Consider the following 25,494-nt stretch of genomic DNA (forward strand, 5'->3'; position numbering starts at 1 on the left):
ACGTGACAGCGGAGCGAAGATGGCGGCGGGCGGGCTGAGCGCGAGGTGCGGGCCGGGGCCGCTCGGGCGGAGGGAGCGCGGGGGCGGCGTGGGGGCGGCCTGGGGGAGGCCCCGGCTGTCGCTGCGGGCGGGCCGCGCTCCGCGGCACCGGGGGCCGGGCAGGGCTGTGGGGAGGAGGCGCAGCGCGGGGCCGGGAGGTTTTAACCGCGGCGGGGCGCGCGCCGGGCTGGCCCCGCCCCCGCCCGGCTGAGGGACCCTCAGTGAGCCCCGGCTCGGGCGCCGGAGCGAGCCGCGGCTGCGGCGCTTTTGTGGCGGGGCTCGGCTCGGCCCGGCCCGGCCCGGCCCTTCCCTACCGGGACCGGCTGCGCCTCCCGCGCCGCTCCCGTGCAAGTCAAAGTAAACGCGTGGAAATGTGTGATGGAAGCGATTTAATCAATCCCAAGTTCAGTGATCATCTTAGTTCAGTGGTTTCGTTTCTCCAGAGCACGTTTTTTGTCATTTATTATAACGCTTTTATGTTCTGGAGTTTCCCTAGTGTCTAATTTTTATTAAATTAATGATACCGCTGTTAGTTGTGGTCGTATACAGAGAGCTTTCCTCCCTTAGCTGTCTTGGAGCCTTATTAATGAGGGGACAACAAACCACGGTCTGTTTTATTCACAGGAGATTGTGAAGGAGTGAAAAGTAGGTGGGTTGGCGTTGCTAGGCTGGGGCTCAGAGCTGACAATAAGTAAAAAAATGTGTGCAAGGCAGATGAAGGCACTGATCTGACATGATCACTGGACCTGGGATTCATTGAATTGCCTCTTTCACATTGCTGTTCAGTTCTTGGTAAATACCTGGGTCTTTGGGTGCTCTGCGTGGGCTGGAGAGGCTCATGGCAGAGAAGTGCACCCAGCTATCGAGGAATGAGCAGGGACGAATGATGCTGATGGGTGTGCTGGAAATAACAGGTGGTGTCATTCATTAAGTGTCACCACATGGCAGAAATTGCAGATGACTTTCACTGCCACAGTGAGTTATTTTAATAATGTTATTCTAAAAATAAGGCAATGAGTGTTCTTGTGTAGACAGTCTTTGTGTGAGGAGTTGGGGTGTTTAAATCCTCATTTGTAATGTGTTGTTAGCAAATCATTGTTTGTCTAAGTGAAATACTGTTTCTGGCAAATAGCTTTTCTCTGTGCTGTTGTAGGGAGACTTCTTTTAGAATGCATGTGCCAGGGTCAGGGTGTGATCTGTAATTTTTATAATGCAGGTTGGCTTTTCTACAGAGTTCTCATGAAGAAATGACAAGTTGAGTGTAAATGTTCTGGTGTCTGTGTGAAGATGGTGGAGTTTTTCACTTCATACAGTTTTATGCTCTGCCTAGACTGGAGGATGAAACTGCTGGAAAAATTTGTTTGAAGGAGAGCATTAAATGTAATAGTAGAATACTGCTTTATGCTTCTATTTTCTTCTTAGGAGCTTTAAATCAAATTAAAGTAAAAAAATCAAATTGAGCTGGTAATCTGATATCAATGTGAAGTTTTGATGTGAATTCACAGGTCTTGCTGTGTCAGTTGTCACCTCTCTGGGTTTTTCCTTGGTTTTTCTAGGACATTTGAAACTCATTAGCTGGAAGCTAATGTGCCTTAAATAATTTTTCTTGCATCGCAGTGTCATTCACTGCAAGTTAATTGCAGGTTTGAAAAGTGTAAGCTAGATGGAAGCCTGGAATAACATTCATCATTAAAATGCTCTCCACCTTTTCCTTGTGTTTGCAGGAGCAGCAGAGAATTATGGACAATTTTGCTGGGCAGATCAGCTTTAAGAGAACCAGTAAGTTATTCCCTGCAGAGCAGGTTTGGCCATCACTTATTGGGCTCCATGGCCAAACACATCATTTGTACACTCTTTGAATATTAGTGAAAATATTTTCTGCTGCCTTTCCTTCTTTCTCAGCATGATTTTTGTTCCTGTACCTCTGCTACTTGTTTATTCTTCTGTAAACTGCTGGTTTACAGCTGCTGCATGAACTGCCTGGAAGGGTGTATGGAAAAGGTGGTTCCTTTTCTGGAGTGGGCACAAGTGCTGCTGCCTGGATTGCCCTGGGGTGTTCATGTGTGGTACAACTGCTGTCTTATATTGAGGGCTGGAGCCTGTGCTTTCAGGAATTCGGCCAGAGGTTGAGAATCCAAATGTTTGTAAATCCAGTCCATTGCCTCCCTTTTCCTCACCCTCCCTAGGAACAGGCAGTGCAGCTCCCTGCCTGTTCAGTGCTGCATCTGGAATCACTCTGAGCCACAGACACCAGTCTTGTGTTCTTCCTGCCTCTTTGTGCTGGTGGAATTTCTTTGCTTTGCTGAAGTTTAACAGTTGTAATATTTGGTAATGCACTTTGAGGAGTCTGTTCAGTGGTGTTTGGTTCTGTTTTAGGCTCAGATTGCTGCAGAGTTGAACAAGCACTGGCAGAGGCTGTTAGAGGGACTGTCATACTACAAACCACCGAGGTACAGTCACTGCCTGATTTTAGAAATTAATCTCAAATGTGGAGTTTCCTAGTAAGTAAAGGAAGGTTACAGAATATTGTATGAAATATTGAAAGGTCACTGAGGAAGAAGCAAATGTTCAGTTTAGACTGATAAGAGTGGAGAACTTTAAAATTATGCCTATTTAATTTTTTCTTTGAGATTGCTGTATTTTTAATGACTAAAATTTCTTTTCACTTTAGTACGACTTCAGCAGAAAAAATTAAAGCTGATAAAGATGTAGCTGCTCCACTAAAAGAGTTGGGTCTGAGAGTCAGCAAGTTTTTGGTGAGTGAAGCTGCTCTTGGATTATTTTTTCTCTCTGGAGTGAATTGTTACAGGATTCTGATACTGAATGACTTCATGATGTTGAATAGAGAGACACTTAAGGTCCTTTCAGTTCAAAGTAATCTAAAGGATGTTGAAGTACATCTGAGGCTCTAGGTCAAACTTCCAAAGTGGTGAGTAACTTTGAGGTGCTGTGGTTTTCCTGGTCCTTTTCAGCAGCAGCCACCTGCTATGGGTCTGAGTTGGGTTCTTCCAGGCCAGCTCAGCTAAAAAAATTGATGTCCCTTAAATCAGTTGCCTTGTTTGACAATCCTCCAAGTTTATCTTCAAAGTTTTGTTTCTTTAAGCCAGAAGTTTAGAGTTCAGTGGCTAGTGGTACCTTTATTTAAATGACTGATGCTCCTTTAGCTGAAGTTAAACTGCAGCTCAGTGATATTAAAGCTTGTGTATTTGGCTTTAAAAGAAGGGCTTATTAAAGTATCTGCCTGGTGCAAAAATATTCTTTTGTCGTGTTATTTGTTTTGAAGATAAGAGAGGCCTGAGTATTTGGAGAGAATCTTAATCTTTAATGAATTCTGTTGCCTTCTATTAATTTCTGATAATTTCTCTTTCTTCTGTTCAGGGTCTGGATGAAGAGCAGAGTGTGCAGTTGTTACAATCTTATCTTCAAGAGGATTACAGAGGAACAAGAGACTCCCTGAAGGTCCATAGCTCCCATTTATGTTCTATTTACTCCACATCTTTCCTTAATAACAGTTGTTTTTTGATGCAAATGGTCACATGTGAGTCCTGGTTCTGGGGAAATGGCTTTGTAGCTTTTCTTCTCCGGAGCTGCATCCAGGCTTATCTCTTCCTTCTTGGATCTCTGCAAGAACTCAGCTCCTCTCTCTGTCACAGGAATACAGGAAAGCTAAGATTTGTGAATGAGAGTGGAGCTGAAAAAGAAATACGTAGTTAAAATGAGTGGTTTGGCTTTGTGCTTTTGGAATCTGTCTTTCCAAATGAAAGAAAAATTGTCTTTTATTTTAGTCATTAAGTGAACATATATTTTGTCAGTAGGCATTTCTCCAGTAGCTGTTTATTTTGTTGTATTTTGTTTACAGACAGTTCTTCAGGACGAGAGGCAGAGTCAGGCTCTGATGCTGAAGGTTAGTAATTTCCATTTGTATTTTCTATGGAAAAGATCTGTTGGCAGCAAACCTACTTTATTTCTGTGGAAAATCTTGAAATAATTGAAGTATTCCTTCACATGGAGGATGGCTTTTATAAAGTGCTTCTGAAATTGAGGCATGTGTGTGTAGACTTGAAGAGGGTTAGTAATTACTACAGAAATTAAATTTTAGGCTTGATATTAAGGAATTTAGCTGGGTAGATGTAAACTGCCTTATTTTACAAATCTTGTAGGTTTGTGTGTCACTGTCTGACATGACAAGATGGATGATCATTTCTGACAGAGAGTAATAGGGATGTCTTTTTGCCTTTCTTTTCCAGGTTTTCTCATTTAACAGTGTAATTATAGACCTGTCGTTATGGCAGTGCTAGATTGAGTTCTGTAACGTTTATTAATCCTCAAATTCAGAACTGCTCAGTTGAAATTCCCTCTGTAGTAACTCTGTATTACTGTGGTGAAGGCCTTGGCCGTGGTTGGGAGAGGGAGGTGGCTGGGAGTTGGACACTGTGCCAAGCTGGTATTGATGGCACTTTACATTCACAGCTTGCTGACTACTACTACGAGGAGAGGATCTGCATCCTGCGCTGCGTCCTCCACCTGCTCACCTATTTCCAGGATGAGAGACACCCTTACACAGTGAGTACAGGATGTGATGTCATTGAAACAGGCTAAATATGGGAACTGTGGGGCAATTCCCTGCTTGTGCAAAAATCCCACAAGTGTGCATGTGAGAAGTTCATGGACTTTTGTTTCTTTAAGGCACAGTACTTCCAGTGTGTTGAAAAGTTGGACAAGGAGCTCGTTCCGAATTACCGCAAACAGTTTGAAGCGCTGTACAAAGCAGAAGCTCCTACATGGGAAACACATGGAAATCTCATGGTATTTTGTTTCTTTCTATTATTTCTCAAGCTTATAAAGTTGTTTCTTCCATCTGTACAGATGCAGCTAAGCAGGACATTTCTCCTGGTCCAAGAAACATAAAATTTGTTTTCTCTGTAACAGAACACCCTTTTGCTCAGAGACAGAATTTTGTGAAACTTACTGTTCCTTGTAATAAATCTGTGGAGACCACTGGGCCAACAGAGCCAGTTATGTGTAGTTGTTCATGATCTCTCTGGATCTAGAGTGGCTTTCCTTGCCATTGACACAGTTGCTGGCTGCACAAGCTGTTGAAATGCCTCCACACTTCTCAGCTTCTGGCTTCTTTAGCTGCCCTGTGAGCTTTGACGTGTGATGGTGGAACTTTCCTTTGTGCAGACAGAACGTCAGGTTTCCCGGTGGTTTGTGCAGTGCCTTCGGGAACAGTCCATGCTCCTGGAAGTCATCTTCCTCTACTATGCATACTTTGAAATGGCACCTGAGGAGCTCCTGGCATTTGCAAAGATGTTCAAAGAGCAGGGATTTGGCACAAGACAAACCAACAGACATTTAGTAGATGAAAGCATGGATCACCTTGTAGATCGTATTGGGTAAGTGCTGTGTGTATTTGTGATGTGGGTACAGAGCAAAACAATTGTTTTTCTTAGGAAAAAAATGCATTTATAATTACGTCTTCGTTGTTTCGTGTGGGCCATGACTCTTAAGAGGGAATGAGAATCCTTCCATAGCTCCTGGTGTCAGAGAGTTATAAAGGTGGAAAACCTGTCTTCAAATTTCAGTGACCCTTTTTTGTCTGTTCAACCAGAAAAGGTAGTTCTGAAGATTGTATTTTTTCCTGTACCAGCATTTCAAGACAAAATTTGGATTATGTGCTGTTCATTTCTTGTAATTTCTTATTGCTTCAAAGAAAGCTGAACAAAGCAAACTAAAGTCTGCTTTTTGACCTCTTATAGTTAAAAAAACCTCACCTGAATTCTCAAATGAAGTTACTGACCTACTTGTTTTTATTCTTCTACTGCTTGTAGCTACTTTAGTGCTCTTATTCTGGTGGAAGGCATGGAAATTGACTCCCTCCATGAGCGTGCTTTGGATGACAGGACAGAGGAACACAAGTTGGCCAACAATCAGCACATCCACCAGGTAAAACAGTGGCAGAGTAACCAACCCCTCCTCAAGCCTCACAGTACAGAAATTCCAGTGATTACCCAGGCTGTGTCTGTCAGCTTCTGGTCCTTGTGCTTGTTGGCCAAGTGTAGAAACTGTCATCCACATACCATGAGAAGGACACAATCAGCTATGTGCTTGTTGAGTATGAATTACTTTCAGATCTCGGTTATTTTGCTTTTGATTTGTCTCTGTGCAGGAAATGGACAATCAGCTGCTGCAGTTAGGGGATGTCTCACATCATGCTCCAGTGCTTTTGGCCTGGGCTCTGCTCCGTCACACCATAAACCCAGAGGAGTCCACAAACATCATCAGGAGGATGGGCAGCACTGCTATCCAGCTGAATGTCTTCCAGTATCTGACCAAGCTGCTGCGATCCCTCAGCAGTGGGGGCAAGAATGTGAGTTTCTTCAGTTGTACATGTAAGCTTTTGGAGGTCTAACTGCTCCTGATGTACAGCTGTAATGGGAAGCAGATGATTGAACCAATGTTCTTTTCAAACATGCAGTAAAGCATGTTATCACCTTAATCTTCTTTCAGTGAGGATCAGAAATCAAGTTGGAACAAAACAGAGTGTTATGTCCAGAGAATTAAGAAAAGCTTTGTAAAGCAAGGAACCGCATCTCTCTTGAATAGAATAGGCTCCAGTTAATCAAAGTTTTTGATTTGCCTTTATAAGTGTATTTGCCATTGTGGATCTTGAGTATTGGATGATTTAACTCTGTTATCATTCCTCTGCACTATTCTCTGTATAGGGCTTCATTAGACAACATGGTGTATTAGGGTAAACTGCTTTGGAGACAGAAGCCAGTGAAAGCAAATCCTTTTGGTTCCTAGAAACGTTGAGTGGTTTTTTTTCTTTTTATTTTGATGACTGCAAGGCATTTCTAGTGATAATGGTAATGATAATACTTCCCCTTTCAGTGAAATATTTTGTGTTAATGTGGAGCTTAACTAATGACTGCACTCTGTTTTGCTGCCCCTTTACAGCAAGGATATCTAAAAAAGGCAGTTACTTGGTGTGTAAGGGAGACTGAGTAGAGTTACAGTGTGTTTGTAATTCACAGTCTTTCCCATAACAGCCTTGTGTATTCTGTCTTTGCAGTGTACTGCCAGCACAGCTTGTATGTGTATTTATGGACTTCTTTCCTTTGTCCTGACATCACTGGAATTACACACATTGGGCAATCAGCAGGTAAGCATCCAAGACCCGTTCCATTTGTTACATAATTTAAAATAACCTGTCATAACTGATGCTAATTGCCTATTAAATTGTAATCCTGCATTTCAGACAGCAGATTTGAAAAGCTTTATGCAAAAATGCATAATTTATGCAAATTTACTTTATGCAAATTTGCTTTAAGTAAATGTGAAAGCTTTATGTGGCTTAGGGAGACTCAAAAGAGTGATTTGCTGGTTTTCCTACTGCACTTACACCATGCAAATCTGGAAAACACCTCTACAGACTGGCAGATTAGTAATGAAAGGGCACATCATGCATTTGAAGTCCTTTGGATATGAAGCTAATTGTTGATGTGTTATTCCCAAAACAATTGAAATACTACAAACTCCATTTCTGAGTTGCACTGGGCATTTTACAGCCCTCTGCAGATATCGTGGATGTGTTTGTTGTGGCCAGTTCATTAATGATGAGGACCTGACTTTAGGTTGTGGTCTGGGGGTGGGTGTATTGGATGTTTTTTGGCTCCCAAAAAGTAGTTAACATCTTGGTGGGTAGACATGGAAACTTAAATTCGAAAGATATGGCAGAACCTGGTTGGAACGAAATCCTCCTGTGTAAAGTAGCTTTGATTTATTTCCATCCTATTTTCCTTTGTAGGATATAATTGATGCTGCATGTGAAGTTCTGGCAGCTTCCAGCATTCCTCAGCTCTTCTGGAAGACGGTGAGTGTGTTTGCAACTTGTTTAACCTACCTTGTGTATAATCATGACCTGATAAAAGATTTCCTTTTAGGAAAGGAACAGGCTGGTTGTATTTAGTGAGTTGGTTTCTAGGAGGGCCTGAGGAGCAAATGTTCATTTGCATCTATCTTTGATTTACTTTTGCCCTTTCCTGCTTTTTAGGTACAGCCTTGGCTTTACACTTGAAAAGGATACTGGAACGAGTTTTAATATAGGTGATAGTTGATAGCAGGTCTGGGGCTGCAAGGATTGAACTAACTGCTGGCAAAAGCATTGTGCTTATTTTTTGTTGTCACAGAATTAGGATGATATGTAATGCCTTACAGTCTTACTTCTTGCCTTATATTTGCAGACTGCCTCATGCTTTAGTCTGTGCAAGTGTGATCTCCAGTCACTGGAGTGATACTTTTGTGCATGATTAATGTTACATGTACACCTTAAAATAGAACTGTAACCTTGTGTTATACTGAGACCCTTTTGGCTTTTCTTTTTAGTAATAAGGCATTTGTTTCCTGTTTCCACCACTAGGAACCTACTGCAGGTCTGGGTATTATCCTAGACAGTGTTTGTGGAATGTTCCCCCATCTTCTCACTCCTCTCCTTCAGCTGCTCCAAGCCCTTGTGTCTGATAAATCTACTGCAAAAAAGGTACAAGATCTCTCTTGGTGTTTGGGAGATGATTTATTCTGAGTCAGGGATGACATGCTCTGTGATTCTTTCTTTCTATTACATGTGCTTATCTCACTTGCAGTCTTAGAATGCAGACATAAGTTTTTGTCTAAGAACAGTGGACATGGCTCTTTCAGAGTTGTATGCTGTTGCAGCATGCCGTTTTCTGACTTTTAGAAAACTTCTCATCTTTAATGCTTAAAGATTAAGATGCTGATTTTCAGGTGGTACTTATCTGATTCATTAGATGAGACTTGTCTGAACATGAAGGCTGTGTAATAATGTTTTGGTAGGGTTGGTGTATTAGAAGGATATTGTTGTATGGCTCAAGTAAAGTTGCCTCTTACTGGCAATGACCTGGTTGATAATTTTTTAAGAAGCTCTGGCTCTTTGGCTGTGTTGTTGAAGCTCTCTCTGATGCAGGTTTACAGTTTCCTGGATAAAATGTCCTTCTATATTGAGCTGTACAAGCACAAACCTCCAGATGTGATCTCCCATGAGGACGGCACACTGTGGCGAAGACAGACTCCAAAGCTCCTCTATCCTCTTGGTAAGGAAGCTGCACTTCATCTTTTCTTACTGAAATGCTTTGGGGAATTTAGCTTTTTCTTTACCTGGCTTCTAACTCATGAGTAAATTTGTGACTTGGTTTTACCTGCTTCTTCAATCTTTAGGACTAGGTCAAACAAATCTACGGATACCTCAGGGAACAGTGGGCCAGGTGATGCTGGATGATCGGGCTTACTTGGTACGGTGGGAGTATTCCTACAGCAGCTGGACTCTGTTCACCTGTGAGATTGAGATGCTGCTCCATGTTGTGTCAACAGCAGGTGAGACAGGCTGGGAGTGTAAAAAAATAATAAATAATTATTAATTGGTGTCAGTTTGAGGTTAGTAGTAGGACTGAACAACTCTGAGTACATTTGGAAGAGCATGGAATACTTATTCAGAAACCTGATGATGATTATTCTGTAAATTCACTGCAAAAGGCCAAGAGCATGTAGTGTAATGAGATACACTTTAGATGAGGGAAAAGTTGAGATAGATAAACAAATGTTTTTTGATATGGGAAGAAGGATGGTTTTGAATCATACAGATATATGGTAAGATAAATGTGCATTGTTCCAGGCTTAATTACTGCTGAAGTAAGATTTTCTATTCTAATGTTTGGTTTTCTTTACCCAGATGTGATTCAGCATTGCCAGAGGGTCAAGCCCATAATTGATCTGGTTCATAAAGTCATCAGCACTGATGTGTCAATAGCAGATTGTCTTCTGCCAATCACATCACGAATCTACATGCTCCTGCAGAGGTGAGCCACTGACAGCAGAGGTACCTAAGTAGAGAGAGTGACCTGAAGGATAACTGATTACTTATTTTGCCAAGAGCTTTACAGGATGTGTGTCAGTGCTTGAATTCCCCAAGACTGGTGTTCAGCTCTCAAAACTGTTCTGGTTAACATAGGTTAATTAACATAGGTTAATATTTTGATACGGCAGAAATGGCCCCTCTTCTACTTCTTTCCTGAAAAGTGTGCAATTTTATCCCTTTAAAGGTAATTTTGATTAGTAGCTATATTTACATGAAACAGGGATAAAACATAGCATTAGAGCAATAGCTCACAGGTTTTAAAACAGTTATAATTATTAACTCCTCCCAGAGTTAACTGCCTGGGAATTGACGTTCAACTGTATAATTATTGTTTGCTGTGACAACCTGCTGCTTGCCAGCCTTTCTCTGGCAGTAAATTGATCTGACTCAGGTGTGAGGGGGAGGTGGCAAGTCTAGACTGAAACTGCAGACTCTGGTGTCTTTATTTATCTGCTTAAATTTTATATATGTGTACTTCAGTGAGAGGGAAAGAAGTTTTTGATTCAAAAACCAGACTAGACCACAGGTGGCAGTGCTTTTTTTCATGCATGCTGTTTCTCTTTTATAGGCTAACAACTGTAATCTCTCCCCCTGTGGATGTTATTGCTTCTTGTGTCAATTGCTTGACAGTCCTGGCTGCTCGGATGCCAGCCAAGGTGAGGAAAGGACCTGCTGATGAGAACTAGTATATTCATATGGAAACCAGGAGTATCTGTACCTCTTCTCTTGCAGGTTTGGACTGACCTTCACCACACGGGGTTCTTGCCATTTGTTGCCAATCCACTGTCCAGTATGAATCACATGATTAGGTATTCATGTTCCCCACCCCGGTTTTTTTGCCTAACCAATTAATAACATGCAATAAGAACTTCTTGCCAGTGTGCAGTCTCTGCACCTGACATCTCTCACTCATGTCAGAGTCCTGCTATTCATGTGATGAACTGTTTTGCTCATTTCACAGTGCAGAGGGAATGAATGCTGGGGGCTATGGGAACCTCTTGATGAGCATGGAACAGCCCCAAGGCGAGTACAGTGTTACCATCTCCTTCCTGAACCTGGTAACAACTCTTGTCCGGGTGAGTGCTTCTGGAGTGCTCTGGTGTGACACCAGCTCTGAGCTGTTGGGACTGAGAAGTGGAAGTGCAATCCCTTTGCAGCAGGGCTCTCTAAGTAATCTTTGCTTGACTCTCCCTTCTGCACTGTTGTTTGTGCTTTTTCCGTTCTGATTCTTACACAAAACCATTTTGACTAATTTCAAATGACTACAAAAGACTGGAAATTGCTTGTAAATCTATGTCCCTATGTTCCATGGTTTTCTCACACATCAAAGACAGTAAGCAGTATCTTCCTCCAAAAGTTTTCTTGTTCGCCTCCTGGTTAAATAACATTTCTGTTTCTCCTAGGGGCAACTTGGTAGCACCCAGAGCCAAGGCCTGGTGCCCTGCATTGTGTTTGTTCTGAAGGAAATGTTACCAAATTATCACAAATGGAGATACAACTCTCATGGAGTGAGAGAGAAAATTGGTAAGGACGTTAAAAGCTGGCGTATGAGGGGAAGGGAATAAAAGGGATCACCTGCCTTCTTTTTCTAGCAGCCATTTGGGATTTGCATTGTATATCTCCTGATATTGTTAGATGCTGTGATTTGTTGGAAAACACTAGGAACAAGGCAAAAGTTTTCAAAAACTTAGTCCATTTAATCTCTTTTTTAGGGTGCCTAATCCTGCAGCTGATCCATGCTATACTGAATTTATGCCCTGAAATGGATCCTCGCAGCAGGTAAGACAGGTGAGAGGTCTCACACCTGCACTAGCCTGGTTTACAGTGCAGGAATCACTGCCATTTTGCTTCAGTTTTTGAATTCCAAGGATTAGGAGGGAGCTGGCATAGCTGTGTAGTGCTGGTTTCAGCTCTTTGCTGCATTACTGAGTACAGGAAGGGTAGAAAAAGATTAGGGACAGAGCAAATCATGTTAGTTTCTAGGACTTCTGGTTAAAAAAAAGAAAAGAGTATATAGATTTCTTGGGCAGACTGCCACCCACTTTCCTATTTGGTATACTCTGGTGAAAGTAGAAGGGAGAGTAAAGGAAGGGGGTGTAGAAATGAGGAGGTTACTTAGTGGTAGTTTTCTAAGTACAATGTGGCAAAATGCCTCAAGTACTCCTGGTGACACTGTCCTGTGTTTGTGTCACAGCAATGCCCCCAGCCTGCAGTCCTTGTGCATCTTCAGCCTGGCCAACACGGAGGCAGGGCAAGCTGTCATTAACATCATGGGAATTGGGGTGGACACCATTGACATGGTAATGGCCTCCCAGTCCGGCAGGTGAGTGGGGTGTGGCTGTTTGGGCAGCTTCTGTGTGCTGGGTCTGAGTGAAAATGTCTTGTAACTGATGGAGTTTCCTCTGTGAATGTTGTGCAGTTAATAAATGTTGGTTGTGAATGCAGTTCCTTACTTTGGTTTCTCTTTGGAAGCAGTGATGAGTCCCAAGGCCAGGGCCAGCTGCTGATCCAGACAGTTAAGCTGGCGTTCTCCGTTACCAACAACGTCATCCGGCTGAAGCCCCCGTCCAGCGTGGTGTCTCCCCTGGAGCAGGCACTCACTCAGCATGGTGGGTACTGCTCCTGGGGCAGCCTGGGAGCTCTGCTGCTGGGTCATCTGAAAATGGCACTGTGTGTCTCATCACAAACACTACTTAAGGTTTCCAGGTTACAAAAAGTGGTCGCTACTGATGGGAGAATGCCTCTTCTCCCTCCTCTAAGGCATTCTTCCCCTCTGGGACAGCTTTTAAAGGATTAATCAAACATGGCTTATTGTTTGCTGCTTTGTAGTGAGATCATTGTAATTACAGAATATATTAAATCAGCTGCTGTTAATGCCTCTGGCTGGACCCATAACATGTTCTTTTGGGAGAACAACTTAGTTCTCGTCTGCTGCTGTGGAAATCATTTGGTAAATAGCTACATCTTGTTGTTTCTTCTCTTTGATTTTATTTGTGTTCTCTCCAGGTGCTCATGGGAACAACCTTATTGCTGTCTTGGCCAAATACATCTACCACAAGCATGACCCTGCACTTCCACGCCTGGCCATTCAGCTGCTCAAACGACTGGCTACAGTAAGATAAAATACACATCAGTTCTCTTTTGCTTCTCCCCTTGTGACTGATTCCACCATTGAATTTTTTTCAAATAATCTCCTAATAATCTCCTCAGGCTTTTTTGTATCAGGGAGCTTAGTGCAAGTCACTTGAAGCAGGGAGGACTGACAGCTGTCAGTTAGGGCACATGAAAAAATAATCTAAATGATCCTTTAGTTTTTTGATGTGATTTGCTGTTTCAGAATTCACTCAGCACTCACTGAGAGGCAAACCATGAATGGGGCTTTTTCTGCAAAGTATTTGCACCTCCAGTTGTTCTCCTCCCAATTTTTGAGCAACTTTCTCTAGTCACACTCTTAAATACAATTCCTAGACCTTCCTACCTGGAATTGTACCACGTTACTGAGAAGAGTATCCTATTTAAGTTTTTATTGGGACCTTTCAACTTTTAGACTTCAGGACTTGGTAAAAGTAGACATTAGACTTGCAAAACCTTTTACACTTACTCTTTTTGTCTGCTAACCGTCAGAATATTTGTAGCTTTCTAAAAGCATGTAAATCTAGATATTGGCTTATTTATTTCAAAAAATGTAATTCCAAAACTGCTTTTTCCTTTGTCTTTTTTATTTCTTTTGTATCCTTTGAGAAGTAGGTGAGGATATAGTAGAATTGCTCAAGAGGAAAGTTTGGATCACTTGTCATGTTTCTTCCTGCTTAATGACAGCTTACTTTGATAGGTTCATAGACTCAATATGAAGTATTTTTGAGTTTCAGTACAATCACCTTTTATGTAGAATTAAGCATTCTGTACAGCACGTTTATTTTTCCCATCTGATGTTTGTTTCCATGGGCAGGTTGCTCCCATGTCCGTGTACGCCTGCCTGGGCAGCGATGCTGCTGCCATCCGCGACGCCTTCCTCACCCACCTGCAGAGCAAGATCGAGGACATGCGCATCAAGGTCATGATCCTGGAGTTCCTCACGGTTGCAGTGGAGACACAACCTGGGCTCATTGAGCTGTTCCTGAACTTGGAAGTGAAGGATGGTGGTGATGGGTCAAAGGTACAATAGCAGATACTTGCCCGAGGACTCATTAGCATTTTATTTTTTTTTGCATATTATGCTACTGGATACTAAAATCTGATAGTTCTTATTTGTAACCTGATATGCTTAATTTAGAGAGAAATCCAGGTTGTGCTTGTGTTTAATGGATGTGGCGCTATCCCAGTTTTGCTTTTTCTTGTAACCAAAGAAAAACTTTCCCCAGTATTTCAAGGCAGATACTGAGCTAGCAACAGAACATCTTCTAAGACCAAGGGTGCCTGTGACCTGCTCTCTTCACTCTGTGTGTGTTCTTTAAGCAACTTTAAAACACTCGTTTGTAGCACTCTGGCAGTGAGAAAGCTAAAGATTTGTGTACAGTGGACAATATAATTCTCCAGCATTATAACCTCTAGTCTCCCTTTGCTTTAGGAATTCAGTCTGGGGGAGTGGAGTTGCCTCCAAGTGGTGTTAGAGCTGATTGACTCCAAACAGCAGGAGAGGTACTGGTGCCCTCCCCTCCTGCACCGTGCTGCCATCGCCTTCCTGCACGCGCTGTGGCAGGACCGTCGTGACAGCGCCATGCTCGTGCTGAGGACAAAGTGAGTTAGTGTTCCTCAACAAGGCATTTTCCTTTCTGTGGTTCATCAGACTTTTCAGGGACATGTGCATCTTAGTCAGTGTGTGGTGAGGGTATGCAACATGTGGGCTTTGAGTGTGGAAGATGAGAAGCCCCAGTGTGTCAGAAGCAAATATATTTCTACTTTATTTACCAAAGCATATTTTCTACAAAGTTTGGGACACTCAAAATGCTGCTAGGCATGTGGCACGAGGGAGATAACTGATAATACTCTTGTTTATGTCTTTTAGGCCAAAGTTTTGGGAAAATTTAACTAATCCCCTCTTTGGGACCCTTCCTCCACCTTCTGAATCATCAGAGGTGAGTTACATCCAAACAAAATGAAGGGATTTATGTACTTCTCAGAAAAAGTTTCTAAGTGATATGTGTGGCTGTTCCCTCTGCGAGCAGCTTCCTAAAAGGAGCTGTGACCAAGTGGGTTAAACACAGGCAGAAGATGAAGTGAATGCTGTCTGATTTTTCAGAGGTTAGGCAGCCATGAACTGTCTTTTGAAATTACCTATTTATTCACATATGAAATGAAAATAGTTGTGTGGCATCTATGGTAACACACACTGTAGAAGGTGTCCTGTCTGAAGTGTATCCATAATCTGGGCTCAGGCTGACTGGTATCATGGAGGAATTGATTAGGTTCTTGTTCTTCCTTTCTGTGCAAGTTTTTTCTTTCATTCTGAAAGTTCTGTGCTCTCACTGAAGAGTTCAAACTCTGAGCACAGTATTCTGTCCCTATTGTCACCAGTCTGTGGTCAAAATGGCATAAGTATTGCTGTTGTGGGAGAAATCAGTCTCCTGCAGAACTGGAGACTGGAGTATCAGCCATCCCAAGTGAATGGGTAGGGATAATTTCACTTACCCTGTAGAGCTCAAATTTTGATTTTTTTTTCTTTTTTAATTTTTTTTTACAATTCATAGCTCAGTGTCTTGGATACCTGTGCCTTAATAATGAAAATCATCTGCTTGGAGATCTACTATGTTGTCAAGTGAGTCTTCAATAGTCTCTCCTTCATCCCTGTACTTTTAAGTTATCTAAATTGTGTGTTAACTCTTGATACACCATATGGGCTTTGCTGGGCAAAGCGCATATAATCCTGTGAAAATCTGGAGGTGATTCATAAACACATGACAAACATTTGAGATTCTTGCAATCACTAATTGCAGAAGGATATTACAAATCTTCTGCAGTCTTTAGGTGAGAATGTATCAGTATTTTTCTTGTATCCTGAAATAAGACTATGCAGTATTTATTAAAACTGTCAGCTAAGCTGAGTACACCTGTAGTGATGGAATCGCATTTAGCAGTTTTCTCCTACCTGATTTGTTTTCTTGAAAGTAACATCTGTTTCATACATTGAAAAGTCAGGATTAACTAAGACCTGTTGTAAAAAAAATTAGAGATTTTCTTCAGGGATCATGTTTTTCATTTGTGATGCAAAAAGTGGAATTCCCTGCACAGGTCAAATATGTGGAATAACCTTTCACTTGCAAGCTGTGTCCTTGACTTTCCTCCCTGAATCTCAGAAGCGTATTTTCTGACTCAAGAATAAATGAAGATAATTTCTCCTCTTGATTTGGTCAGGGGCTCACTGGATCAGTCCCTGAAAGACACGCTGAAGAATTTCTCCACCAAAAAGCGCTTTGCCTACTGGTCAGAGTACGTGAAGTCGCTGGCGCAGCACGTGGCAGAGACCGAGGGCAGCAGCTGTGCCTCTGTCACCGAGTATCAAATGCTCATCTCGGCCTGGCGGATGCTGCTCATCATCTCCACGAGCCATGTAAGGGCTGCCTCTTGCCCTGCATGAGAGGCTGAAGTGAACATTTTAAATAATACAATGTCAGCAGCTTCCTAGGGCCACTATGCAGAATTTACTGGTTTGTTCTTTCAGTTTTGTTGTGTGTGTGAACACAGTACAGGTTGGCATGAGCATGGTGCAGACGTGAGCAGGGTGGTGTTTTGCTGTTTGATCAAAATGAGCATATTGTCCTCTCAGCAGAGGAGGAAGGTAGTAAATAATTTTTAGAGGATTTTTGAGTAATTCTGCAATCCTGACAAGCTTTTCCTCTGTCGAGTGAGGCAGGGATGCACCATTAAGCAATTAATCATTGTCAGCTTCTTGTCAATGGTAATGTAGGACTAAAGTGATTTCTGTAAAACTCATATGGATGTGTTTAAAGTAACAAAACAGTAAACTGATTTTAGCCTGCTTAGAAGATTCACCTTTTGTTGTGCTGATTTATTTTGTCTTTGTTGATTTAGGCTGATATCATGCATCTGACTGATTCTGCAGTTCGTCAGGAGTTGTTTCTGGATGTGCTAAATGGCACCAGGGTTTTGGTAGGTGTTGCTTTCTATCAGTTCTTTCATTTCCTAATTGTTATCTTTGCACTATTTCTGCAGATGCTTGTAGTCATAGGGGTTTGTAGTCATAGGTGTTTTTAGGTCCTGTGAAAAAGAGGTGAAACAGTCTCTCCATTGATGAGCTGCTTAAATCTTGATTTTGTATGAGTCATTCTTGTCATCATTAAATGACCCTGTGAGCATCCTGGCTCTGGTCCCCTCAGTTCTGCTGAAGGACAAAAATGGTCATTTGGTGGTAGTGCTTGGGCTGAGCATTTCTGAAGTGCTTCTACCTGTGACTGTTCCAGTTGTAAGTCTTAGAGTATTTCTCCTTAGCTCCAGGTTCCCATGTCAGTGCCCTGTCTGCAGCTGGGGTCTATGCTGTGTACCCTTCTTCTGATCCTGCTCAAGCAGTGGAAAAGGTAGGTATTTTGTTTGGATAATTGTTAGTCACTGCTACAGATGAGAACTTGGGAGGTCATGTTTGAATAAAATTTTGGGAGATTATGTTGAAGTGTTTTGGTCTAGTAAGAATCCCATAGTGATCTGGGGAAAAAACTGAAGGCTTATCGTTGAAGTCTCTTTTGGAATGCCAAATGTCTCTTGGCAGTTGCTGAAATTGTGAGAAATATCTAGTTAATTTGGTTTCCTGCAAATACAAATACAGTTAATTTCGTTTCCTGCTTGCTGGTGAAAAGTAGCAAAAGAGCTTTTGTGATAGTTAGTTCTGCTTTTTCACTCTGAGTCTCACAATGAAGGGAAAATGCATTCTTTCCTTCTGTGGAATGTCTGTAGTGAGATCCAGGTGGTGACTTAAACTTTACTTTGAAGAACTGCTTTTATTTTTAGGGGTCATATAACTTATGATCCACACAGCTCATTCAAGCCAGTATATTTATTGAGGGATCTTGTCTAATCTGAAGAGCTCTCCCTTTTCGTTGTCAGCGAGTTGAGTTCTGTGGATAAAATCATAAACTCCTTGACGCAGATTCTGGAGGGAGTACTACAGGCAGATCAGCAGATGATGGAGAAAACCAAAGCCAAAGTGTTCTCAGCTCTTATCACTGTTCTGCAAATGAAGGAGATGAAAGGTGAGGTGGTGCATGTGCAGGTTGTTGAGGTGCCAGGGCTGAAAACACCTTACACCCAGCATGTGTAAGATAAATATGTGGTGCTGGTAGTAGTGCAGGGTGCTGAATGTAGTCACCAGCCTGTGGGACTTCTCTCCTTTTTTCTTCCTTTCTTTAGCTAGTTTTAGAAAGAGGTGAGGTTTATCATTCATTCACTCTATGTTCATGTCTTCCCTTCTCTTGTCTTTCCCTGACCTCTGCTTGATCAGTTTAGTTCATGTGTGTTTTTGGCAACAGCTCAGTGGATGTGTAAGTCAGGCTCTCTCAGGATGACTGTAGAACTTAGATTCTGACATGGATTTCTAGTTAGAGATAGCAAAAGACCCAAACACAAGAAAGGGTACACTTTGTTACAAACGACAGAAACCAGTCTGGTCATTACTCCTGTCCTTTGTGCGGCATCTGGCATTGCAGTGGCACTTGAAGACCCTCAGTGCAATCAGGGCAATATTTCTCTGTGCAACACATATAAAGGCAGCTGTGATTAAAAGTGTGTCAGGTTACTTGTCTGTCTTCCTTGTCCCACTGCTTTGGCTCTGCAAACTTGTTCATTTTGAAAAATAAGTAGAAAGCGGAGGGTTGGTTGTTTAAAGAAAACAGTTTTAATTGTTTTGTTTGCTGTTGAATTTGAGGTTTCTAGTCATGCTGGTAAAAGGTGGGGTAATTTATTACAATGGTTTTGATAATAATGTAGTATTTATATGGATTCACAGACATGGACTGCACCCAATCTGCACAGGCTCATACCAGCAGTCTGGAGCAGTGGGTGGGAATTGCTGTGGTGGAATAATCTGTCCATAGTAGTGCTTGTTTCGTGTTTTGACATGTCCTGAGTTTATATGATTTAGTATGACAAAAACTACATGGTTTTGTTACTGAGATGAATATAATCCCTTAATATATCCTCCTAGACATAAACATCTAACTTAGTCACAGTTCCTCACATTGTTTTGTAGGTTTTGAAATGAGAACAGAATAATGCTCATTCCAAGCAATGTGTCTCAGTGATGTTACCAGTTAAACTGGAAAGCTGAATACGAGGACTGTGTGTTAACTGGTGTCTGTTGTGTGTGTGTCACAGTGAATGACATCCCCCAGTACTCCCAGCTGGTGCTGAGTGTGTGTGAGACACTCCAGGACGAGGTCATTGCTCTTTTGGACCAGACTCGGCACAGCCTGACCTCGGGAGATGCTGCAGATGACAAGGACAGCATGGAGACTGACGAGGCCTCCCGAGTAAAGCACAAGGACCAGCGAGATGGGGTAAGGGACCTCTTCATCTGCTCTGCAGTCTTGTCTCCTCTTTCTAGACAAAAGTTTCATGATGAACAACTTACGTAGCCTGCTGCCTTCAAAGCAAGTTTCAGCAGTTTCTATTTCAGAATTACTTAATGTTTTCTTGGCTCACATCAGTCTGGGAAGTTGGCTGTTGCTGCCTCTTCTTCAGATATGTCCTAAAAAACATTTTCCTGAGTGCTAATACATCCAAGAGGTGTACAGAGTATAATGTGAGGGATACCAGGAACCTTCATTTGTGATTCTGAGAATGGTTGAACTTTAGGTTGTATTAGTAAATGCTTTTGAGATTTTTCTTGGTACAGCCTTGTAGCTACCTGTTTTGTCTGCAGGTGTGTGTTCTGGGTCTGCACCTGGCTAAGGAGCTCTGTGAAGTGGATGAATATGGAGACTGCTGGCTACAGATTACTAGGAAAGTCCCTGTGCTTCCTACCATCTTTGCTGCACTGGAGATCAGCCTGAGAGTTAAACAAAACCTTCACTTCACAGAGGCCTCGTTACATTTGCTGCTCACCTTAGCAAGGACTCAGCAGGTGAGCGATGCAGAGAAGTGAGAGTGCATAGTTGTGTACTTTAAATCAGAAAAGTCTGTCTCATTTCTTATCTCATTATCCTGTTTGTGATGCAGCAGAATAATGAGCTATAGATAAAAGGGTATTTTTTGGAGGCTGGCAAGCAGGAAGTCCTGTATGTTCATCTGCTTAGTGTGCCTTGTTCTCCATAGTGGGATGTCTGGGAAAAGCTGAGCCAGCCAGCCAGACCTGTCATTTAGAGCAGGCACTTCCACTGAATGCATTCTGCAATGCAAATAGCCCCTCATTAAACCAGCATTGAGTGTTGGAACCTGCTTCTTCATTAGTTGTTATCAAGTGTTACTTATTTTTTTTAAATTCAACTTGTGTGGGGCTTTAGGTGAAAACAAGGCTGTTCCAAACCCCTTTGCAAAGATTATGTACATACCAGAGCAGGTGATAAATGAAATTTTGAGTACAGTTACGCAGATTTGATTTTGCTTTTCTTGATGTTGAAGTTTTAACAACACAGAGGTGTGTATAGATGAAAGTTCTGTAAAAGGGTGGTGACAGTGCAAAGGACAGAAATATTTACTGCAACACAAGTCTCTTCAGTCTCAGATAGCAGAGGCAGAGATCCCAACAGCAGTCTGTTCTTGTAGGGAGCAACAGCAATGGCTGGAGCTGGTGTCAACCTGTGTATCTGCCTGCCCCTCCTGAGTGTGTACCAGCTCAGCACAAATGGAGCCATTCAGGTGGGTGCTGCTTCCTTCATTCCAGCTGGGAATGCACCCAGAGAGCTTCCCATGCCCTTGCAGGCTGTGGCTGGAGACTGCCAGAACGGTGTGGAGAGAAAAAAAGTCACTTATTTTTGTATGTGATTTGTTCAGACATCTGCTTCATCCCGGAAGTCCCTGGATGCCCCCTCCTGGCCCGGGGTCTATCGCCTCTCCATGTCCCTGATGGAACGTCTTCTCAAAACACTGAGATACAACTTCCTGACAGAAGCACTGGACTTTGTGGGTGTCCATCAAGAGAGGATCCTTCAGGTGTGCCACAAACTGCCTCTGTGCTTCACTTGGCTCCTCTGTTCCAGCGGCTTAGGAATGGGTCAGAAAGGGCAGATGCATTGAAAAGTCACTGCTGCCTTGGGAAGGGTTACAGTGGAAATAGCTGTGAGAGCAGGATGGGATGTTACCCCATCTGTCCCTTATCTGTCATGGCCCTGATTCACTTCTCTCTCCTTCCCAGTGCCTGAATGCAGTACGGACTGTGCAGAGCTTGGCCTGTCTGGAAGAGGCTGATCACACTGTTGGCTTCATTCTTCAGCTCTCAAATTTCACAAAGGAGTGGCATTTCCACCTGCCACAGATTATGAGGGACATGCAGGTAGGAGTCAGGATATTACTGTGGATAATACATTGCCTTGGAGTGCAGAGATTTGGTTGTCTTAAGAGCAAATGGCACTATATCACTTTTTTATTACCACTCCTTTAATGGGAATTAGAGCTGTGGTTATTTAACTGCCCATTCTGTCAGTACCTTGTCTCAAGTAAGGAAGTATAACTGTTGTGTGAGAGAGAAGTGGTAGCTTGGTAAAGTCAATTGGGCAGTTCAGTGGCTTACTTTCAGTTCTTAGTACCAGGTGATTTAAAGAAAATACTGGGAAATTAGGAGACTGCCTCGATCCTTTATGATCACAGTGCTATGTTTGGATTTTCTAGTTTCCAGCAGTAGCAGTGGATAGACAGGGTTTCAGCTTTTATGAGATTTCTCCCTGACTTTATTTCTTTCAGGTGAATCTGTGTTACCTGTGCCAGGCCTGTACCTCCCTCCTGCACAGCCGTAAAATGCTCCAGCACTACCTGCAGGTGAGGATCCTACACCAAACCTTAAATGTTGCATGACCATGCTCCCTGTTAGAAGGGAGCATTATTCATTATCAAGGGTCTTGGATATTGAATGGATTATTGATAATCCTTGTGGTGATTATTGACACCTGTCAGCAGTTAGGATTTGCATTTCTTCACAGCAAAAAGATGTGTGCTGAGAGTAGTCTGGACTCTGAAAACCTTTAGACTGTGTAAAGCCAGTCCTAGATAACCAGCAGCCTGTCCTGAATGGCCTGTTGTTACAAGGAGGCTGCATTGCTGTAGGACTCTGGAGTGCCATTAATTAAGTCACTATTGACCTGGTGTCCTCAATTTGATTTAATTTGTTAAAGGGAGATAGTTCTTGTTCTTGGGACATCTTCAGATGCACGAGGTGGAGATGATGCATTGCTGCTGCAGTGTTCCTTCAGCATGGCTCAGGCTTGGTGTGTTGATCATTCTTTTTCCTGAGTGTGGAATCCAAACAGCCTCTGCAGCTGCCTCCCTGCAATGCAGTGTCTCCCCAGCCCACACCAACTGTAGGTTCTCAGCAAGTGACAGACTTTTGCTGCCTTATTTCCTCATTCCTTTTGTTCACGGCATATTTTTTTTTCTCTAAACATCTGTCTTAGTGCAAAACAATCCTATCTGTATTCAAGGCTTATCTTTTCTTTCTCCACAGACAAAAAATGGCGATTCCCTTCCGTCCAGCGTGACTCCCCGAGTGCAGCGTAATCCTCAGGCCTCCTCCAAACACCCCAGCCCCGAGTCAGAGGCAGCAGAGCAGAAGGCCCTGCTCACAGTGCAGTACAGCCTCCTCAAAATCCTCAGCAAGTCGCTCGCTGCCCTGCGCCATTTCACCCCTGATGTCTGCCAGATCCTCCTTGACCAGGTGGGTGCTCCAAAGTGGGGAGTTTCCAGCATTTCCAGGGATATTCTGGATGTGTGTGTCCTTCTTGATACAGTGACCCTGCTGTATACCTGTCTGCTGCTCTGCACAGAGCAGGAAGGCAGGAGACAAGGGATTTGCCTTGGGAATCAGGCACTGCACAGTGTGAAGGGAAGACTTGGCTGAGCTTTTGTGTGATCTACACAAGGCTGTGTATGTGTGACCTTACTGGAGCAGACAATAACCCAGTTGGTTTGTATATTCAATATAAAAGTCCTCTTGTCATCCTCCCTTGGTGATGTGACCCAATGCCTGGTCTCAAGGATCAGAAAAGGAAGGTTTAATCCTTTATTCTGGCAGTGTCCTGCTGCTAACTGTTGGGTAGGGAACATTCTTCTGTGCCTCTGGGAGCAGCCAGTACTTTGGTGTGCCAGTGATGGCAGCTGTGAGAGGAAAGCAATGGAGTCTGATCGTGCAGTGCTGTGCAGGACACTTCACTGCTCCAGCTGCACACCTGAGACTTGACAAATTATCACAGTGATTCTATTTCTCCATATAAAAAGTGTGATAAGGGACTGGTATTCTTGTTCCTATGGCAACACCATGCTCATGGCCTCCTGGGTCTCACTTCTCTTTCTGTTCCTCCACAGTCACTGGACCTGGCTGAGTACAATGTGCTCTTTGTCTTGAGTTTCACCACACCAGCCTTTGATTCCGATGTTGCACCTTCCTTTGGGACCCTCCTTGCCACAGTCAATGTGGCCCTGAACATGCTGGGAGAGGTACTGACCCTTTTTGTGTCTGGGAGCATGGCAGTTGCAGTGATCCCAGAGTGCTCATTCAGCTGAGGTTCTGAAGAGCATGAGTAGTTCTTTCCTATCTCCTGTTTCTAATGCCTGTCTTTTTTTCCCTCAAAGATGGATAAGAAGAAAGAACCTTTCCCTCAGGCTGCAGGGCTGAATATGCAAGAGGGAACCAAAACCCTCAAGTAAGTTTCTGGTTACTTGATGTAGTTACAGCCAAGCAGCAGTCCGAGCACCTCAGATCAGAGCTGGAGTTGAGAGGCATTTGTGTATCTTCATACATCTGTTCACTATTTGACCTGGAAACCAGAGCGTGCTGACCTTTTTGGCTCCATTTGTGTTTCTTTGCCCAGGTCTCTGCTCATGTTTACAATGGAGAACTGTTTCTACCTGCTCATCTCCCAGGCTGTTCGGTACCTGCGGGACCCGGCTGTGCACCCCCGGGACAAGCAGCGGATGAAGCAGGAGCTCAGCTCGGAGCTGGTGAGCGCCTTGTGCTGTCCTCTCACTGTTCAGTGTGTCTTGTCTGTGGCTGCCCATTTTCCAGCATGACTGAACAGCCTCGGGCTGCTCCTGCTGGCACGTTCCTGTGCCACAGCACCCGGCTGGCAGAGGGAGAGGGAGTGTGGGGGGACGAAGCTGACTTGTTACGCTCTCTAATTTCAGAGCACGCTGCTCTCCAGCCTGTCCCGTTACTTCCGCCGGGGTGGTCCCTCTTCACCTGCCAGCGGAGTCCTTCCCTCTCCCCAAGGCAAGTCTGCCTCCAAGCTGGGTCCAGAGGGGCAGGAGCCCTTGTTCCAGCTGGTGCAGGCCTTTGTGCGGCACGTGCAGAGATAGATCCTGTCCTGGCCCCGCCTCCCTTGGCAGGACTTGCAGCGGAACAATTCACATCCACCACAGAAGGCATCACCTTTGGCAGAGCTGTAATGAGGACTGGGAAGGGAGGGAGGCCAGGTGTGGGCAGTGGTGTCACCTGAGCAGTGAGATCCCATGGAACTCTTGCCACCCAGGAGCAGAGAGATGTAAGGAGAGCCCAGCTGGCTCTCTGTGAGCAGCCCACGTGCACAGTCTGCTCGCTCTGTCTGCCAGAGCATCTTGGCTGGGTACAAGCATTGAACAGTCAAAACCTTTATTTTTATAGCTTGTACCTCAGCTGGGGAAGCTGTGGCTGGGTGGAGAGAGATGCTTTCTGCTGGGCATTAACTCTGCTAACACAAGGTGCAATCTGTGTCTCCTGCGTGGAGTCCAGCTAAGGCACACCCAAGGGATCAGCCAGCAATTCAGAGACCATCTTTCTACTGCTATTTTTGTACTGAATGGTTCAAGGCACGATGGTGTATGTGTGCTCATGCCTTCCCTTCACCCTGCAGTCTGTGTGTTGTGTGTGTTTCTGAAGAGCAAGGCCTCATTTAAGGTTTTTACGTCAAAATTCCATTGCTCCAGTCTTGCAGTTTTTTGTAACTGTGCCCTATTTATACTGATATTAAAACCTTTATAGACAGCAACTGTCTTCATGGGTTTGTGTTGGACACAGCAGCACCAGTTTTGCAATGTCTGGGTGGTAGTTCTGCTGAGCTGAAATCCCAGCTAATGTTGTGACTTCTAAGTGACAATCCAGAGACTCTCTGAAATGATTGTAATTAAAGGCTTATTCCCTGGGTTCCCCACACCCACTCCTTTTCTCTTACTCTCTCCTGCTGGGGAACTCGTAGGAGGTTTGAAATGAGCAGCACTATAAAATACTCCTCAGGGATGATTCCCCTGCACATGGTGGTGAGGGGCCTGCACAGGAATTGCTGTCTGCAGAGTGAAGGTGCATCATGTGGTGTAGCTCTAGATCAACAAACTCTTTAAGGTTCTGTGGCTCATTGTGTAGTAATGACAGTAAGAGAAAGTCAGTGATTATTGCA

The 25,494-nt window shown here is 43.5% G+C and overlaps 1 protein-coding gene across 1 annotated transcript; it reads left to right on the forward strand.

The window, feature by feature from the left end:
* On the forward strand, nucleotides 1-25,089 carry NUP188 (nucleoporin 188). Its single transcript, XM_021551446.3, has 44 exons — nucleotides 1-45; nucleotides 1,764-1,818; nucleotides 2,416-2,489; nucleotides 2,711-2,795; nucleotides 3,418-3,498; nucleotides 3,899-3,943; nucleotides 4,510-4,602; nucleotides 4,726-4,845; nucleotides 5,224-5,435; nucleotides 5,871-5,985; nucleotides 6,209-6,409; nucleotides 7,115-7,204; nucleotides 7,850-7,915; nucleotides 8,462-8,581; nucleotides 9,026-9,152; nucleotides 9,277-9,432; nucleotides 9,788-9,914; nucleotides 10,542-10,629; nucleotides 10,706-10,782; nucleotides 10,935-11,049; nucleotides 11,377-11,497; nucleotides 11,686-11,752; nucleotides 12,168-12,296; nucleotides 12,449-12,582; nucleotides 12,980-13,086; nucleotides 13,923-14,129; nucleotides 14,541-14,710; nucleotides 14,979-15,048; nucleotides 15,661-15,728; nucleotides 16,325-16,520; nucleotides 17,003-17,080; nucleotides 17,420-17,505; nucleotides 18,029-18,174; nucleotides 19,295-19,476; nucleotides 19,842-20,042; nucleotides 20,684-20,776; nucleotides 20,912-21,070; nucleotides 21,273-21,410; nucleotides 21,818-21,892; nucleotides 22,575-22,784; nucleotides 23,432-23,563; nucleotides 23,699-23,769; nucleotides 23,938-24,067; nucleotides 24,251-25,089. Exons 1-44 carry the CDS (start codon nucleotides 20-22, stop codon nucleotides 24,419-24,421), a joined length of 5,214 nt encoding a protein of 1,737 aa, XP_021407121.3. The 5' UTR covers nucleotides 1-19; the 3' UTR covers nucleotides 24,422-25,089.
* The last annotated feature ends 405 nt before the right edge of the window (nucleotides 25,090-25,494 follow it).

Source organism: Lonchura striata, chromosome 17 (genome assembly GCF_050655825.1).
Source record: "Lonchura striata isolate lonStrDom1 chromosome 17, ASM5065582v1, whole genome shotgun sequence".
Classification (NCBI taxonomy): Eukaryota; Metazoa; Chordata; class Aves; order Passeriformes; family Estrildidae; genus Lonchura; species Lonchura striata.